The sequence below is a fragment of the Phasianus colchicus genome, chromosome 4, assembly GCF_987193195.1.
Source record: "Phasianus colchicus chromosome 4, bPhaCol1.hap1.1, whole genome shotgun sequence".
NCBI lineage: Eukaryota > Metazoa > Chordata > Aves > Galliformes > Phasianidae > Phasianus > Phasianus colchicus.
Window position 1 is genome coordinate 47,204,734 of NC_143439.1, and position 19,578 is coordinate 47,224,311.

Genomic DNA, 19,578 nt, shown 5'->3' on the forward strand with positions numbered 1-19,578 from the left:
GTTTTTTTTTCAGACTAAAAGGAATTGTGAGAACTCAGTTCCTACTTACAGTCACCACACATGACTTTGCTAACTTCCATCCTGCCCTATGTATGCCTCCCTCCCAGGATGAGAAGCCCTTGCCTACTCAGTCATTTATTAGTGGAAGCTACTTGAATTGCTTTTGCTGTGCTTCTCTCAACTTTCTTCAGTGGAAGTAAAGCCTTTGAGGTGAGAGAGGAATAGAACTGCACACATTATTTGGGGTCTAACAGAAACAAGAAATAACATAGTGGCAAAACATCCTTCTGTTCAGTCCGCTAATCACTATTACATTCCCAAATTTGATTGCTTTCTTGACTCCAGCTAAGTGTTTAAACCACATTTTCATGGATCTTTCAACACAGCTGAGCAGCTTCCTCATAAGTGCTAATGATCAGCTCAGAAACCAACATTTATTTGTAAGCTGTTTTTCACCCATGAACACCACTTCTTTTTCTACACAGAATTTCAACAACCATTTATCAACCACGCAGTCCCCTGCAGATGGTCGTATATTGAATAACTCTGTAACTTGCACAACTTAACCACTTTTCCAGGTAATTTATAACCACATTGAACAGCACAGGCTACTTACAACACTCTAGAGAATCACCAGTGAAGGTGACCTTCCATCATCACCATGAAAATGGAATCTTTACTTCTGCACTGTTTCTCTCTTCTACATATCAATTATCCATGCTGTTACTTTGCTTTCTAAATATCCTTTAATGAAGAACTTCTTCCAAACTTTTGTGATCAACCAGACTATCCCTCTCTGTACACTTGCTTCAGTGAAGTGAATCCTTCAGCAAGATGCTCAACATACTGAAACCAAGTTGGTTAGCCTGCAGTTATTCAAGTGCAGTCAAGCTCCAGTCCTTATCTAACTTGCCTGGCACGTAAATTAGACCAAAATAAGCAGCTGCGCAGAAGATAAGAAGTTGGAGTGCAGTTCATTCTTGTTCTACAGCATTAACATAGTGTACTTAACAACTAAGAGTCAAATCAAGGCAGAAAAACCCTCAGTTGTTTTAATCAAAACAGACCTTCTGCAAATGACAGCTGATGACAGAAGACAGTCTTTCAGTGCCCCAATGTCAAGAGAAATAAGTTTCACCAATTTCTTCACAGAAAAGCCATAAGCCATTCCCATTCACAGTAAACTGAGGCCTTTTATCAACAATGCAACTGTAAAATTCATTTCTTGGTCCCTTCCTTCATCACAGTAATGACAAAACTCTAAGACAGACTAACATACAGAATGTTTAAGACTGCTACCAAATAAATCTGCTCTGTCGTCTCTAAAACGTACACACCTTCCATCTTCTGATTCACATTTTCACATCTCTCCCCACATGCCTCTTTTTATCATGTTCAATAAAGAAAAATGACCAGATCATTTTATTTTCTTAAAAAGGGGGGAAGACAGGGAGAGTTTCATTTTCAAAAGGATGTATCTGGGAGAAAGTAGCTGTCCTGAAGCAACAGTTTTCCTCTGGAAAAACTAAGTTCTATTTATTTATTTTCTGTAAGTTTGTTTGAAGAAGTGGAATGCAGATGGAAATTGGGTTTTCTAGTCTCCATAGTTTCTGCAGATAGCATCAAACACTGTCCACAAAAGTCAAAGGAGTACAATTATGGATTAGCTCATTTGATTTTAATCCCAGGTATTTATACAAACTGGGGGAAGATCTCCTTGAGAGCAGCCCTGTGGAAAAGGACTTGGGGGTCCGGGTGGACGAGAAGCTGGCCATGAGCAAGCACTATGCAGTTGCAGCCCAGAAGGCCAAATGTGTTCTGGGCTGCATTAAAAAAGGGGTGGCCAGCAGGGAGAGGGTAGTGACTGTCCCCCTCTACTCAGCTCTTGTGAGGCCCTATATGGAGTACTGTGTCCAGGCCTGGGGCTCCCAGGAAGGATGTGGAGCTCTTGGAACAGATCCAAAGAAGGGCCACTGAGATGATCAGAGGGCTGGAACACCCTCCTGTAAGGAAAGGTTGAGGGAACTGAACTTGTTTAGCTTGAAGAAGAGAATGCTCTGGGGAGACCTCATTGTGGCCTTCCAGTACTTGAACAGAGCGTGTAAACAGGAGGGGAATGGCTGTTTACGAGGGTGGATAGTGATAGGACAAAGTGGAATGGTTTTAAACTGAGACAGGGGAGGTTTAGGTTAGATATTAGGAGGAAGTTTTTCACACAGAGGGTGGTGACACACTGGAACAGGTCGCCCAAGGAGGTTGTGGATGCCCCACCCCTGGTGGCATCCAAGGCCAGGCTGAACGTGTCTCTGGGCAGCCTGGTCTGGTGGATGGTGACCCTGCACATAGCAGGGGGGTTGAAACTAGATTATCATTACAGTCCTTCCCAACCGAGGCCATTCTATCATAAATTACAATTAGTTAATAAACCAAACCAAATTAAAGCAGTATTTCAAAAGCATATTTAAAAGTACCGTTTTCACAATGCCATTTTCTGCAGCCTCTTCTTCGTTCCCAGGTGGGGGTGGAGCACTTAAGCAAAAACAAACAGGGAAAAATGAAACTAGTTACTTAGGCACTTATTATTCCACACACCATCTAATGCTGAAAAAAGCACATCATTCCAGAGAGCAGAAAAGTTTGACTTATCTTGTACATGAATTTGAAAAAAAATAATTTGAAAAAAATAAATCTCAAAGAAAACAACTTTATTTTAGTAGAATAGTATCTAGATATCAGAAATCATACTAACTGGATGTTTGTAGGACACTTGGAAGTAATAAGGCATTCACTATACCTGGATCCTCTTTTGAAATCAAAGTAAAAAAAATTCATAACACGTGAAGGGAGAATAACAGTTTTGCATTTTTTCCCCTTCCTGCAGATTGACACTTTTCAAAGATATTGTGGAAAAAAATGCATTTAAACAGCCACAGGTGAGGTATCACTAAATGAAAATTCCCACATCTACACTGTGAAACCAACCAGATAACTACAATGCAAGAATTAATTATATTTTAGCTGTAGAGTGAAAACTGTAAAAATCTCTTTAGATTCATCTAAATGACCAGCACTTTCAAACTCACACAAATGAGTTGTCTCACAATACTCTTATCTACTACTCTAACACAGCAGTATTTTAATTTCAACAGTTCTGCTACCTGTTCAAATGTTGCATCACAGACAGGAGTGTTAGCAAGTAGCACTTTAGAAACAATACTCTTTCACTGAAAAAATATTTTTTGGATTCTGCAACGGTGCAAACAACTGTCTGACTTTACAGAATAGAAACTGGAAGGCAGTGAACAATTTCAATCTCATCATCTGTTCGCAAAACACCCACTAGTGAGTCCTGCACCAAAACCCAACCCAGTGCAGGTCTGGCCCTGAGATTCAAGCTTTACCATTTAACTTCATGACCCAGTAAAAAGACATAACATCTACAGAATCTGAATAAAACCTCACTGGTAAGAATGCCAAAACTAAAAGGTGAGGGACCAAAACTTTAACAACCAAGGCAAGACTGACTGAAAACTGACCAGAATCTAAAATAAAACACCACTGAAGATCATTTTGTTTGCCATACAATTCATTTTCTTACTCAACAGTCCTACTGACAAAAGGTGTCAGATCAAGAAAAGATAACCAAACGTAAAGAATCAGTTGATATGGAATAGGTTCCAAATAGAAGCAAACAAATAATTCTGGGATAGACATGGTCTAGGGCAAATGTAACAGAGGTAAACAAACAGATAACAACTCTTACTTCTTATACAACCGTAATCAATGGGAATCAAACAGCTGTATCTACTAACAGCTTTAAAATGGTATTGCATAGTTAGTGGAAGGCATTACTGCTATAAGGTAAGTGCCTGTCAAAATTTTCCATCAGTTCCAAAACTAGTAACTGAGCAAGCCTGTGGACACAAAGTCCACCAAAGATTACTAAACTCAACAGTTTTCTATTCTGAAAAATCTCTGCAGACTGCAGGAGGCATTTATGGAAAATAACAATGCACATGATCTTGTACCAGCTTCCCCTTTATTTACCTAATTTTAACTTCACAATCAATAGTTTCCATCGTTTATTAACTGTGAAATTGATAAATTCAGTGCGAAATACTAACTCCACTTCAGTGGGCTACCAACTGCTGCCAACCTAGACAAGTTTTCAAGGGAACAACTTTGTGCTCTCACTCACACAGTTCCTCATAAATCATGTGGGCTTCCAAATTTTTTTCTAGCTTTCTTTCAAAGACTTGCCTACCAATCAAAAAATGTGTTACAGAACCGGCACATCTAACTGGATGGTAATCTCACTGCTTCCTTGTATCCCTTTTTGTCACTACACTGAAACCTTTTTGGAGCAGACTGGCTGCATTTTATTCTGAATCATTTAGAAACGTGCAACGATAACAAAACCAAAAGATTTGCTGGCATTTTGCAAAGAGGTATGGAAATCCACACAAGTGAAACTTTCATATTCAAACATCCCAGTTTTCCAGGTAAAGCATTCAATGCCACGTCATTCTAGCAGGCAAACACTGTCTATGCTTAGGGAATTTTCAAAGACACCAGTGTGAGTGTTCAGGTATTACAGAACAGCAGCTGGGAATACAAATTCTGTGAATACAATTCACGTACAGCCACACTGCGGGACTCGCAGCAGCCAACAGACTCACCTAGTTTTTTCTTCTTCTGGTCTCTCCGCTTCATTTTCATCTGCAGGAAAAGAGATGCAGAGCAGACATGAGTAAAACTCCTGAATTACACCTGCTGCCAGAGAACTCTGCAGTTTGCCATCCCGCAACCCAAAACCTTTTTGTAACATTACGCAAGCAGCTGAACAGCACCCCCAGCCCTGCACTGCTCCATACTGACAGCTCCACCACGGCGTCAGGGTTTAGTTTCTGGGCTTTACGAGTGTTCGAACACAAACAAAGTCCTTGAAGTCGCGAACAAAGTTACAGAGCAGAGTTCGGGCCTGCTCAGCACGTGACGCCGGGCCCCGCCGGGGCACCGGGCCGTGCGAGGGGAGGCCGGGCCCCAGGTGCGAGGGGCCGGGAAGCACGCGGCGAGGCCCAGCACGGCCCAGCCTGCGGGCCGCGGGGTCGGAAGGCCGCGGGGCCGGGATCCGCCGGGGGAGGCGGCCCCGCAGCCGCCACAACGTCGACGAGGAGGGGGCCGCGCGACTCGTGGCGGCGGAGGGCCGGCCCAGAGGAGGGGACTGAAGGGCCGCGGGGGTGGCGGGTCGCGGGGACCCTTTAAACGGGCGGCGGGCAGAAGCGGGCCGCGCCCAGCGGCCCGGCGGGGTGAGGCGGAGCACGCCGCGGCCTAGCCGTGCCCGGACCCCTCGGGGCGGCGGGGCAGAGCCGGGCCGGCGCCGGGCTGCGGGAAGGGGGCCGGGGGTCTGGGGTGCGCGTACCGCCGTAGAGCCACTCCTCCTCCTCGTCCCCGGCTGCCCCGCCGAGGTCCGCCGACAGCCGCTCCACCTCGCCGGTAGACATGGCCGCCTCCCGCGGGACGCCGGCGCCCGGACCGGGCTCCGCGGCCTCTTCCCGGCTCGGCGGCCCCACCTCTCCGGGCCTCCGCGGGAACCCCGGGCGGCAAACGGGCAGCGCGAGCACCGCCGGGCCCTGCCCCGCCGACCCGCTCTCGGAGGAACCGCCGCCGCCCGCTCGGCGCTTCCCCTCCCCCGCCGAGTGAGTGACACGCACAGGAAGCGGGCCCGGCCCGGCCCCGCGGCGCCCTGGGCACGGGCATGCGGGGGGCGGCCCGGCGGCGCCCGGCCGCGCGGGGACGGGACGGGACGGGACGGGACGGGACGGGGCCGGGCCGGGCCGGCTCGGCGCCCAGCCCGGGGACCGCGGTCCGAGCCGTGCTCCGGCCCCCAACTCACCTGGGCTCTGCCGGCCCGGCAGCCGCCCTCCGTGCCCCGGGCTGCCCCTCGCTTCTCGGTGTCCGTGCGCCTCTGCGTCGCCGGATGCCCGGCTGTCCCACCGGCGCGCGGCGTGCCGTCTTCTTCAAGGACGTCGGCAGAAGAAGGACTCGGCCGAGCATCCGTGCAGCCCCGCATCCCGCTTCTACTGGCGGCTGATGGCAGCTGCCAGGGACGGCGTAACCGCAGGATAAACGCAGCCTGTGCTGTGCGCTGCCCCGGCGCTCGGCTCGGGGGCTCTCAGCTGGAGGCAGTGCTTTAGGCTTAGCAGCGGGAAGTAGCGAGTCTTTTTTATTGATGTTCTCGCTTCTCGGCTGTGAACGCTGCTTAACGACGGCAAGATTCCTTATAAAATTTAAGTACCGACATCTGTGTGTACACTTGTGTGTACACACGGAGCGTTCAGCACCTTGAGACGGCTGTGTAGACTGGGAAAAAAAAAAAAAAAAGTCCTTTTCACAGCGGGACAGCCTGTGAAAAATAGAAGAGAGGGCTCAACTGTGTCAGAAGCACCCCAAAGCTCAGGGTGGGGCAGCGTCGTCTTCAGCTTGACTGCACTGAGACAACAGAGAAACGTTTGGAAGTTGTGTACAGGTCATGCAGTGTATATGGTGTAATTGGATAGATTTGTATCACAAATTATTTGTTCCAAATATAGATAGCAGTGGAGTCCACAACAGTGTTTATGGGGGAAAAAATAATAATAATAAAAAAAATGTAGACACTTGTTTATCATAAAACATATTTGTATTACAGTACCTCTTCCTGGACATCAGTATTATTCTGTTTTCATTCCTGTTTTGTTTGCCTGGCCATTTAACACACTTCTTTTGTTGGTCCTGTGATAAAGGAAGCAGGTAGAACTCTTTGTATTTTCATTCCTTTGATTATGTAGATTGGAAAAGAAAAGGAAAACACTTTTGTGGAAAACACCAAAGAGAAATCGGGAATAGCTGAGGAACATAAAATTTATTTAAGAAAAAAAAAAAAAAAGACAGCTCCTCAATACTCATAGGAGGCCTTTAAATGGATGTCACATGGAGCTATTTGTCAAGCAAAAATCTGTCTGAAAAAATTATTCCAAGCAGCTTCACCAGTGGAAGCTGCATTACCAAGTCCTGACAACTGCTGCCAGCCCTCCTCCGCTCCCAGGGATTTCTGTGACCACCTTTGGCTATGGTTGAACAAAGGGGATCTCTGCCCATTTCCTGCCTGCTTCTAAGGACAAAGTACTGGACTGGATGTCCTTCTAACTTCTGCCCTATGTGGTAAAACATCATCATCCCAGCTTTTAGAAGGAACCTTGCTGTTTCTCCTTGCTGCTGCATGGGAGAGCAGCAGCTGGGGCCTAAAACAAGGCTTCTCCCAAGGACCCACGTAGTGTGAGGACAGAATAAAGTCCCTGTGAGTTGCACAAACATCTTGACTCACTGGTTACATACCAGAAACTCATAACAAGACTCCAAGTTCCCAAAAAGACATTAAAACAGATTTATTTATTCTCTTACAGGTGTCAATTTGAACATGTGATAAAATAAGCCATTCAACTACTTACATACATTTGTTTTGTAACTTAACCACTGTGCTTTGTGCTTATTAATTTCATTTTGTCTCCTGGGCAGTAATCTTTCTCCTAACACTGGCACGTGCAGAACCTTTAAAATAAAAAAGCTATTTGTTTTCTTTAAAGAGCATCTGCTGTTTTGACAATGTAACTGAAAAAAAAAAAATTAAACTTAAGAAATAATACGATAACTCCAAAGAGCCATAAACATTGAGCAGCACTCAGACATGAAGCGAACGCTCCGTCCCAGCGACGGCGCCCCGCCCCGCGGCGCGCAGCCAATGGCCGTCCTACACGTCAGCCCACGGCGCCGGCGGCGCGCGGGGCACGTGGCGGTGTTGTGGCTGTCAGCAGCGCCGCCGCCGTCATGGCGGCTGCCGGTGCGGTACCGGCGTTGCCGCGGCTGTGCCGCCAGGCCTGGGAGCCCGTGCTCGCCCGGGCGCGCCGCGCCGTCGTTTTCCTGGACGCGGCGGCCGCCGAGGCGCTGCACTGGGCCGGCGGCGGCGCGGGCGCGCTGCTGGCGGCGGGGGCGCTGGCCGTCAGGCCGCTGCCCGCTGACGAGGGGCCGGCGGGGACCGAGCGCGCCGTGTTCGTGCTGAGCGGGCCGCTGCGGGGCGGGGGTGCCGCCGCCGTGCGCGCCGTGTTGGGCGCGGGCGGAGTGCGGCGCTGCGCGCTGCTGTGCGGCGAGGCGGAGGGCGGCGGGCCCGGCGAGCTGGAGGAAACGCTGCGGCGCTGGATGGGCGAGGGCGGGCGCGCCGAGGTGCTGCCGCGGGGGCCGCCGCTCCTCGCCCCCCTCTCTGCCGAGCTCGGCCTCCTGCCCGCCCTGGCCGGCCTCGTCCCGCCGCCCGCCCGCCCCCGGCCCGGCGGCCCCGCGGAGCCGGGGCTGGGCGCGCTGCCCGCCGCGCTGCGGGACGCCGTGCGGGACCTGGTGGCCGAACTCGACGCCCTGTTCGGCGCCATGGGCCTGCGCGAGGAGTGCTTCGCGGTGGGGGCCCTCAGCAGGGTGCTGGCCGCCGAGCTGGCCGGCTTCGCACCGGCCAGGAACAGGAGGAGGGCGGCCGCCAACAGGGCCTCCGTCGTCTTCGTGGACAGGACGCTGGACCTCGCCGGTAAGAAGGCAGCGCTGCCGTCTCACGGGCCCGGCTCTCCCCCTGGAAAGGCGTTGCAGCGGGCCTCGTGCTGCCTGTGGCATCACGGCCTTGGCCGCTAAAGCAGGCTGTGGAAAACGAGAGCGAAGCAGAAAGCGCTGCTGGCATACATGTGGCTTTATTTCTGGCCCTTCCCCTCTGCCTCACACAAGCAATATACACCTGTGCATACACTTACTATACCTCATATGCCTCGAAGTATTTGTATGTGTGTATATACAAAGTGCTTTCCATCAGTCAGTGATGCAATGATACAAAAATGCTTTGCATTGCTCAGTGAGGAAGTATAACGTAATGGCACGTGGCTGGCATCTTTGAGTTGGAAAATATTTCAGTTAATACAGAACTGTTTATACAATACTTTCTGAGGAGCAAATGAGCATAAGGATGAAACATACAGCAAATTTAATAATTCCACATAATGCAGAACTAATGCAAAAGTTCAGAAGTGTAGAGTGATATAAAAAGCTGCTGAAGAACTGCTGGAAGGAGAATGTCTGCCTAGTCCTGAAACCAGACTAAGCCTGGTGAATGAATTAGTCCTTCACACTGGTGAGATGTGATATCAAAAAGGCAGAAGGGGGAAACATGAGTTTCCAACAAGGTCAGTGCTGCTCTGACACCCGCTCCATGTGCAGGCTTACGACATTCAAGCTGCCAACTGCCATGAGCACATTTTACAGCATGGATACCTGGCTCCTGTGGCCTTGCTAAAGACAAACTTCTGCTTGTTCAGGGCAGGTAGCAGTCTGATCTCAGCAATGTTCTTCATGCAAGTGCCTCATTTGGGTTTATGGAGCACGTGAAGCTATGTTGACCTGTTGAAATAGATGTACTCTGTCATGATGGAAATGACAATGTGAGAATGGATAGGCTGCCTCGCTGGCAGACTTAGGGAGAGGGACTATTGCCTAAATGACCTCTTTACTGCCTCTCAAGGGTGGGTTTGGAAGTCTCTCTTCCTACTTCTCTGGGTAAAGCCAGAAGAAAAGTACTGCCCTCAACATGTCCAGCCCAGTGGAAATAGGTGGTCCATAGCTAGCTAAACTTGCAGAGTACAAGTTATTGCACTTGCTCCTGACTCAAAGGCAATGAAATTCCCGGTTCCCTTCTCCAAACTCTTAATCTGCAGTATGCATTATGTTTTTCTGCTTGGGCTTGGCAAGAGTTTAGAATTGGGAACAGAAGGAAGAACGTGTTTATTCAGGAGAATTGAAGAAAAGGTAACAACTGGAACTGAGAGCGTGTAACATATCAGATTGACATTTTACACTATGTAACTTGGTCTGTTTTAATTGCTTCATATTGGCTTCAGCTGTGCTGCCTTCAGTCCATAAATGAAAGAGGACCATGTTGTCAATAACTGCTTTAATATTATGTCAGCCTGTCTGGATAGCTTTGTGTATGGCTTGCACACAACCCTTTTAAGCACAGTCATTTATTTAGGGCAGAAAAGTGTAATTTGTATGTACACATGTGTATTTAAATGCTTTTTTAAAAATTACTTGCTATTTTAATAATCTTTGCAAATCTATTTTTAAAACTTTATTATGCAAAGTAGTGTCCTTCTCCCCAAAACATGTGGTTATTACTTTGCTCTCAATTCCATGTATTGTTGTTTTTTGGGTTTGTTTGTTTCTAGTTGTGTACGTGACAGTTTTGGGGGCCTTTTTTCCTCACAGGAGCGGTTGGTCATCATGGTGACAATCTTGCAGAGAAGATACTTTCTACACTTCCCAAGCTTCCTGGCCACAAGACGGATGTGATGGTTAATATGGTGGAACTTACTGCGCTGCAGACTCCAGATGAAGCTTGCAGTATTATAGCACCTGGCTGCTTAGCACAACCAAAGTAAATATTCTTCTCTTCTTTCTTTCTTTCTTTCTTTTGTTTTAAGATGTTGAGTAAGTTTGTTAAGATGTTGAGTATGCTGAGTGTGTTTGTTATTTTTTATGGGAAAAAATGGAACAAGTCTTTCATTTGTTTAAAACAACAACAACAACAAAAACCCCCAACTTTATAGCAGAAACCTGTCTGGTCCTAATTCTGCAGGAATATTACCTGTTCCTATGTGTGCATTAAGTGAGTGGGCAAGATAAGACTCTTGAACCTGTGAGATTCTCTGGACTTTTTTAGGCTTTGGTTGTTTAAATTGCTATGATTACTATAGTAGATTAAACTATAAATTCTTTCCTGTGACTTTTATTTTTCTGTTTAAGTAGCAGGCCATACAAATGGATAGGTCTTAAGTGTGGCTGGCTTCTCCCATAAGCATCTTCATATACAAATTATATGTATAATTACATGTATGTGAGCTGCCTGCTGAACTCTTACTAGAGCACCTCTTAGCTTAAGGTTTTATTCCCATTTTCAAACACAGTACCTATGGAAAAAAGTAATTAAAAACAAATTGAGGTATACAGACAGTTTCATAAGGGTTCTCTGCTTAAACAAGGGCAACCTAAAAGTAGTAGGTTTGAACAACTAAACTTTATATCATTTGTAGCTGAGACTTTGTAAAGTACATTGGGTATGATGTTTCACTTTCTAACTTTATTTGTCCAAATTGAAACTTTCTTGCAGCTTCTGTTACTATGCATAAACCAGAAAATACAGCAGGTGTTGGTTTCATTGAACAAGAAAAATACTGCTCAGCAGTGCTCTAAAAATTCATACAGTGCAAAGGAGATTAAAAGCTCTGTTCCCACCTTACGGTAGAACAGTGATATGGTTTTTTCCTCCAAAATGGACAATCAAAATGTAGTTTCAGTTCTTCTACTTTGTTTCCTTCTAATTCTTCACACCTGTGCTGTATCCCCTCCTCTCCTTGCCTCTAAAACGTTTTGGAGAAGACTTTCTACTTTCTGACATTTAGTATTTATTTTCTAATGGCCTCTGGATCTTTTGTTGCCTTCTATCTCCCACACATGTTGTAACTGGGTCCAGTTTCTAAGTTTCACTTGCTCAACTGTCTTTTTCCTCAGAAGGTGGAGAGGAATAATTTCTTCATAGAGGTGGATTCGGTTGTAAGTTTCTGCTGGGGTGATTAATTTCAATAAAATTTGTTCTGGTTTTCTTTTCATTGGCTGCTTTCCAGCTGATCTCTGGAGTAGGAGTGAGATGTCCTTAAGGTCTGTCTACACAGCAAAATAAAGAGGTCATTGTCCATGGCAGACATGCTGTGATAGCTGTTATTTGTGCTAACTTTGATTAGCTACCAGAAATAAAGATGATTTCTGGCAATAACGAGGGAAAAAAAACAGATATTTATTGCCTTAGGGTTGTTGACCTGTGCTATCACTCCATTATTTCTAACTTTATCTACACTCAGCTAGTGCTAGAATGCCTTCTCCTGCTGAAGTTATGTCTTCAGTCAAGTTGTTGGATCAGTCTGCAGATTTTTATTGTGTTCTAAGTTAGCTAATAGTCTGTATGCTGAGATTTATTTGCCTATTTGCAAGCTGGTGGATGACGCCTCTGTTAACAGTGCGGTTACTTACTTTATGTGTAAGTTAGATGGTGCAAAGACTTACTTTGCAAAATCTGCCCTGGATGCAAGTGGTTGAAGAACGAAAGAATTTGCATACAAGTCGTTCAGCTGCTACTCTGCAAGTAAAGCGAAATTGAATGGCACCAACTGATACCTGGTAACAAGGCAGTAGTCTCATTGCTACACTAGTCTGTAACAGTATCATTCTCTGCACAGTCATACCCAATCTGTTACATTGAAAATATTTAAGAGCAGGCTAGACAAGTAGGGATTCAAATAGCATTTATATTTGGAACAAAGTAAGAGGAGTAGATGATATCTCAAAATCTCTACTGTGATTATTGTTTGTAACTGAAGTGTTGAATTCCTCAAAGTAGTCTCCAAAACAGAACATGGCTCTGTACTCTTTAATGCTATCTTTTAGATTTTCAAACAATTTAGTGATTAAGAGTAGTTTCAAAACAGGCATTTCCAAGTCAGTTTAAGTTCGTTGCTAAAGAGTTCTAGAAACAGTGTCTAAATGGATGGTTGGAGGGTGTACCTTCCATTCTGTTCAACAAGGCTGTGCTCTAGTGATGGATTTTAAATTAATTGTCTTTGCTAGTGTTAAACTCATGAAGTTCTTCTGGAGCATGACACTGAAAACTTCCACCAATAAGTTCCTCTGTCAATTCTGTAAGAAATTCCGTAAGATGTTCTCAGTTCTTCATCAATGTGATTATTGCCATTGGTAGCAGGTTGGCAAGTGTTTCTTGTAATTGAGAACTTGATTTATATCTGTAGATGGCACATGGCAAGCAGTATTACTCTGGTTGTAAATTTTCTGTTTATTCTGGTAAGTGAAAGTGAGGACACCTTTCCTAGAAAAGAAAATGATAATGTAAGCTGCACCCAAGAGAAATGCACCCAGGCTCTTTTACGTGAGATGTTGTGATCAGACTGACCTCATATTGTGGCATTTCGCAGACTTAAATATTCAGAATATTTTTCAAATGTTTTCATTATTTTCTTTCAAGTTAATATCTGAGCATGTTGTGGTAGGGAGAGAGTGGTCTGCTCCCTCCCAGAGCTTTCTATATTTAACTCTTCCTATTGGAATGCTGCTCCAGCAGAAACATCTGGGCTTGGTTACAAAGTTACAAACAGAATTAATGAATAATTTATGGCTGGTGTGGTGAAAGGATTCTTTTCTCAAATCTGAGGAAATAATGGGCTTTAAAGATTTAGATGAAAATTTAAATTCCATATAGAGCTGAAGTTACTGTACTTTGGAGGTGTTCCCTTTGTGAGGAAGGGAATTTTTTTCTTTTTTCTTTTTTTAAAGACCTATTTAGATTTCTTAATTTTATTAGTAACCTCAAAAATCTTGTGGAGTAATTGTTTGCATTACTGTAATTGCTGATACATTGCAGCTCCATTGTGAAAGTCCACTGGAAGTTACACGGTTTGGGAATTCTCAAAATATATATTTTATTCAATATACATACATATTTCTATATGCAGATTTATGTATATAAAGAATTGAGCAATTTATAGGCTAAAGACACTCAATCTGGATTAGAACTGTTGGGTTCTGATTAAAAAGTGGTGGCTGCCATGTCCTTTCAATCATATGATATACAATGGAACTCAGAATGGCAGTGAAATTTTAATGGTAGAGATAGCTTAAAAAAAAACCAAACAAACCAAAAAAAAAACCAAGAGAGAGAGAGCAGCTTGTTTGTTTGTCTTTGTATTTTGAGTGCCCATAGTGGGTTTGGAGGATTTTTTTTCCCCCAACAACTTCAGCATATATGCAGCAGCTTTTAGAAACTGTCTCCTTGGATGCATGTAAAACTCTTCATGTTTATACACTGTGTTGCCATTTTCTAACAGGCCTGGCCTCTTGTTCCTCATTCCAGCTATCTTGCATTTTTAAGATTTATATTTTTCCATGGGGAAGCACCCTATTGTCAGTTAGTACTGTCAGTACTGCACTGTGGTGCAAGCCTGCATGGTGCCCTTTTCCACATTTTGCAAGCCTGGAGCCAGGTGCTCGGAGACTCTGTGGCTCCCTGAAGCAGCGAGCAAAGGTTGAGACTTCTGCATCCTGGCCACAGGTCTGTGGCATGAGAGAAAAGAAGTGAGGGGCTGCATGGTATTGATGTGTGCACAGTTGAAGGAATAAGTATGCATGCTGGTTTTTTAATCGGCTCTTTTCTTACCTAGGAACACTTTTAATGTGCTCTCATATTCTGCTGAATAAACTGAGTACTGAATGTGATTATACACATTACAAAGACTTGCTAAGTAGAGATTTCTTGTTTGTTTTTCTACTTTTGTTTCTTTTTCTCAACTCTTTGTAGTTTGTAATCTTCTCAGAATTCAATACAGTATTAAAATCTCGGAAAAAGACCTTTTTTCATTTAAAATTCACACGTAATGCAATATCCCAAAAACCATTGGGCTCTTAAAGCAAGTATTTTCCTGTGCAATACAAGGTTGTAGCATAATGCGTTTCTACTGGGGCTGCTGTACCTGAAGCAATTTAATGGGCAGTATAGTTGAGGTGTGTAGGAAGCAGGAACCTACAGAGCAGTAGGAGCCACTAAATCATCTGAGTTTGCACTGGGGGAAACTGACATGTTCAGAATGAAGTGATCCTTGTGGATGAGTGTGATTCAGGACACACACTGGTATGCAGGCCAAATGTTTGAAACATGGCACGTGCAAAACCTTTCTCTAGGAGTGAGACGTGCAAGTGGAGGTGTGCTGAGTGGGGAAGGAAGTTAGTTAAAAATTAGAACATGTTAAAACTTCAGTGTCTCACATGAATGGAAAGTGAAAAAGCGTACTTGTGATCCTCCTCAGTTTTGAAGTATACTGAGGTGTTTTGGACCAAACAGTACTTTGATCAACAAGTACTAAAGCTTTACAGTGCCAGCAGAGAAGAAAGCCTCTCTTCAGCTTTGTCTTTACTCTTGTGTCTGATAGAGCAAATCAGATCTCCATTTGTCCTTTCTTTGTCTGTACCACTCTTTCCTGCAATGTGCAGTTGTACTGGGGAGAGGAGGCTGTTCTGTGCTGTCTATTCCCTTGCTCTCCTTTCCCTGAGCAGGTGGAAAAGCAGTTCTGATGTCCTCTGCAAAACATGCAGTATTTGTTGATTAATCATATATGATGTGAATTTGACGTGAAAGATTATCTGTGCTGGTACAGGAATGAAATGGGCAGTAAAAATTAAAACTGAAAAGGTGATAGTCCCCTTTTAAGTGGAGAAATAGGGTTTGTTTTCTTTTTTATAATAATTGATTCTATTATCTTATTCTTGTTGTTTTTACTTGTGGCCAAGCATCTAAAGGACATCTAGCAGTGCAGTTTTTCTTAACACTGAATTAATTACACACTAAGCTTTTGGACAGATGGTTCTTAGATCTTTGTAGTATTTTGAATTTTATTTTTTGAAGTCTTTCTTTCATAGCAGCTGCAGATTCTAATTTGAAAAAAAATGTTTTGCATGCAGAAGTTTTAAAAAGCTTATAATAAGATAATTTAGGACTGTGTTATTCTCAAATGAGCTTAGAGGTTATGGCATAAATTAGAGTAGTTTTCCTTTCTGGAATGTTAACATTAAAGAGGCAGAGTTAACTCTACAATAAGAAGATCCAGATGATGTGAGTATTTCTTTGCATTCATTAAGAAGCTTGCAGATGAGGAAGAATAAACCAGAACAGTGAATCAGTGGATGGCAGAGTTCTGGTAAGCTGCCTCCTGCCCTGTCTGGCAGGCTTGCGGGGCTCTGCGATGCAGTGCCCGTAGGGTCGGTGTGGGATGCTGCCCAGTCCTGCTCTGGGGGGGGCTTTTTGCTTCTCTGCTGCTGGCTGTTTCTCCCTGCTGGGAGGCTGCCCGCCTCTGCTCCTGCTCCTGTGGAGCTGTGCTTGACTTTGGTGGATGGATTTGATTTGGAATCCGGCTTACCAAATAAAGCCGCAAACCAGGCAACCAAAAAACCTCACTGCAGTCCACGCATGTACAGACTTTTCCTATCTATTTCTGACTAAGATGAGCAGAGCTGTTATGGAAAAAAGGAGGTCTTGACTGCAGAAGTTATGAAAAATAGAGAATTGCCTCAAGCATAAAGAACTTTAAAATTTTCCTTTTTGGATAGGACAGGAGAAATTACAGCCCAGACGTGTGCTTCTGGAACTCTTGCTGCACCATTGAATCCCATTTCCAGGGAGAAAAACTGGCTTTACAGAGTTTTTCTGGTTATACCTCTTGCCTTTTCAGTAATTCAGCTGTGAGTTGCTTCTCTAAATGGTGGATTGTGAATGCCCCAAATATAGCATCCACTCCACGATCGTGTTACTAAACTGCCAGCCTTCCTGTTAATGTTTTACTTTACTCATACAGGTTTCAGAGCACAACGTGAAACAAAGACTACTCAGAGTTTCTTTTTTGTTTGAAATTTCTCAAGGCATCTTCTCATCAGGAATAAAAGCCCTGCTGCATCAGCTTCTGGGCTTTGTCAGTCAAGACAAGCATTCCATGAGGTGCTTTCTGCTCAGTTTCAAACCAGTCTGAGTCAAATGAACATAATTGACTGTTACCACAGGATAAGATGAACAGGCTGATAAGATTTATTATATCTTCCAATAAATGTGTATATTTGCCCAGATCCTTTCAACACAGGACCTCCTTGAAATGGAAAAAAGAAAAGAAAAAAAGGAAAAAAAAGCAGGCATAAGGGGGGAGTGTGGAGGGTGGAAAATTCTAGGAAGAGGTCAAGATCTCTGTTTTGTCTGTGCTGTGTAACGTGCAGCATTGCTTGAAGGCCAGACTGCCATTCTGCAAAATCCCAGTTGCTACAGTAGCTAGATGGTTGAAGTAGTCAGCGGAAGAATGATGTGAGGATATTTTGGATCCAAGCAAGATACTGCCTAATAGGTGCCACATTTTTTTAATTGCCTTCTATGACAGGCCTCTGGAGCCTTAGAAGTTATCTTCTAGATAAGAGGAAGCTTGAAGCTTATTTGCCTTGAGATAAAAAATGATTTGGGCTGACAAGGTCTCAGCATTAGCTAGGCAGATTTTCCTTAGCTGTGCCTCTGAGTCCACAAAAAGGAGTTCCAGGGGTGTCTGGAAAGCTGGGCTGCTCAAGATTTCATTCCATTTGCACTAAGAACCTTTAACTTCATTGCTTGTCTGAGCTATCCAGGCTTAGTAATTTTTCAGCCAGAATTCGCTTTGCTGTTTTTTTCTTGTTTTTCTTTTTCCCCTGGGCCCTCTAACACTCACAGCCACACTCAGAGAAAGGGCAATGATCAGTGTTTTGTGATGTGGGTAATTGTACAGTCCACTCTTTGAAAATGGCAAAATAAATAATTTTGTGCTTAATTTTTCAAAGATATGTTCTTAGTTCTTCTGGAGGAGGATTCTCCCTAAGTCATCTCAATATAATCTTGTTTATTTTAGTATTAAGTCCTAACTTTGATTTTTCCTTTGTCTGTGGGAGAGTATGACAAATTTGAATTACTCAGATGTTGCCCAAGCATCAACAAGTCTGTGAGTACTTATATCTTCATCTGGTTAGCACAGCAAGATAATAAATTTAGTAAGGAAATTCTGTGAGTACAGCCACTGAACTAGGCTATTTTCTAGCTCTCTTCTCATTAGCATTGCTCCCTGTTGTGCAGCTACCTTGCAAGATGTAAAGGAGGACAAAGATCTTCCTGGATAAAGAGGTAAAGAATAATCACTGGTATTTGCAGTCAGAAGAGAGGCAGTGGATTTTTCTTACATGGAGGTAGTGGTTTTTTGGCAGTCTGTGACAATGCTTTTAAAATTGTCATCCCTTCCTTGTTACCTTAATGTTGATGATTTTTGTTTATATATTTTGCTAGTTTCTTGTTCCTCTGTGTAAGTTTGCAGACTGCTTTTCTCCTGGTGTGGCTGCAATGCATTTTCCTGCAGACGTATTCACAATTCAAAGCAGCAGGAAGACCATATCTGTTTAAGTAGACTTTATGAATCTCCAAAGTGGGCTCCAATCTTTCTTGTTTTATAGTATGATCCTCCTGGCAACTGTTTCTTTGGCTGACATTGTGAGGTTTTTCTAAGACTAGCTCTCATTTGCCTTGGCAACCTGCCTTTGCCTCTTAAATGACTTCAACAATGAGGTTTCAAAGTGCTGTGATATGCATTGACCTTTTTGTGTTCTGTGGAATTGCTGGTCAAATTATAGCACCAGTACAGAGAATAACTGAGTGACCCAGAGGGGTGTTTTAGCTTATCAGTGTCTTACTATAAAGGAAACTTGCTGTGTCTTACAAAGGGGAAAAATGAGACGAAATAGAATGATGAGAAGAACTAATAAAAGCTGCTCATTCTGATGGGGACCCAATGCTGGGGCAGGTAACAGTATTTTCTACTGGTAGCAGGTTTGGTTGCAAGTTTTAAATGTGTAGTTGAGATTCTTTCAGATTTCCAAACTTAACATGAAACAGGAATCAAATCTTATGCAGGCTAAAATACATTGGAAGTGAACTGTTTACTTGGCAGAGCTTGGAGGTGATTTTACTTTGAAAAGAAAACAGAATTGAGTACAGAGAAACAATTATTTGTTTTTATATAAACAAATACATAACTATTGATTTTGTTTTTTTTTTCTAATAATTGATTCAAAAATCCAGTCTCCTGTACTGTTACATAGTGCAGTTATTTGAGACTCTTCACATTCGTAGCCTCCTCAGTTCATGGATTCTAGCAGAACAGTTTAGCTTATTTCTTTGTCCCCATTCTCTTTACCCCTTTTCCTCTTCCTTTGTTTCTTCTCTGAGATCATTCTGTCCCAAAGGTAATGCACTTCAAAAGGAACTTATGCAAACTGAAATGCTTAGCACTTACAGCAGAAATGCAGTCAAATTAGTTTCTGAGTTTTCCAGCCAGCCTTTATCCTTTGCATTTGTTTTGATAGATACCTGTCTTAATTCCAGCTTTAAAAAGATCATTATTTTGGATGACATTTTCCAGGTATTCTCTGAAGCACTATGAGGTCGTCTTTTTGGAAAATTGCTTTTTCTACTTGCCAAATTGGTGCTCTCCTTCTAACTTCTGGAAATGAGCTGCCTTCTCACCTTATTGCAAAGGAGAGGATTTTTCATTTAAGATTTACCACTATCTTTGACTAGTAGTTTTCTATTTCATTTGTCACTCTGGTGACTATGAAGTAGAAGGAGTCATTGTAGCTACTTGCTGTTTCACAGGTGTCCCGGATGCTAGTGCTTGAGTACATTAGTTTTCCACTGATCTCAGATCTTTGGATTGCAATTCATAAGCTGGAGATCACATACACACTTTTCTCTATGCATCTTGTAAAAGTGTAGCACTTGATGTGGGTTTAACTGCTCATAGTTTTAAAAGCAATAGTGACAGTTGACCAAACATAGTCGGTTTTAATGCC

The 19,578-nt window shown here is 43.8% G+C and overlaps 2 protein-coding genes across 7 annotated transcripts in view; one reads left to right on the forward strand and one right to left on the reverse strand.

Moving 5' to 3' along the window:
• The window catches only part of FIP1L1 (factor interacting with PAPOLA and CPSF1), a 40,456-nt gene extending 34,755 nt beyond the window's left edge, over positions 1 to 5,701 (reverse strand). For 2 of the 5 annotated variants that reach the window (XM_031588586.2, XM_031588585.2), the window contains exons 1-3: positions 5,423 to 5,700; positions 4,680 to 4,719; positions 2,472 to 2,529 (exon numbers count right to left, since the gene is read on the reverse strand). In XM_031588586.2, coding sequence (XP_031444446.1) covers positions 2,472 to 2,529; positions 4,680 to 4,719; positions 5,423 to 5,504 — 180 coding nt within the window. In that variant the 5' untranslated portion in view covers positions 5,505 to 5,700. Of the gene's footprint in view, positions 1 to 2,471; positions 2,530 to 4,679; positions 4,720 to 4,815; positions 5,060 to 5,422 lie in introns of those variants that run through there. The other 3 variants (XM_090139443.1, XM_031588587.2, XM_090139442.1) reach the window with 3 other exon arrangements.
• A 2,153-nt stretch (positions 5,702 to 7,854) lies between these two features.
• The window catches only part of SCFD2 (sec1 family domain containing 2), a 180,284-nt gene continuing 168,560 nt past the window's right edge, over positions 7,855 to 19,578 (forward strand). For both annotated transcript variants that reach the window (XM_031588583.2, XM_090139441.1), the window contains exons 1-2: positions 7,855 to 8,608; positions 10,330 to 10,498. In XM_031588583.2, coding sequence (XP_031444443.2) covers positions 7,867 to 8,608; positions 10,330 to 10,498 — 911 coding nt within the window. In that variant the 5' untranslated portion in view covers positions 7,855 to 7,866. The remainder of the gene's footprint in view (positions 8,609 to 10,329; positions 10,499 to 19,578) is intronic.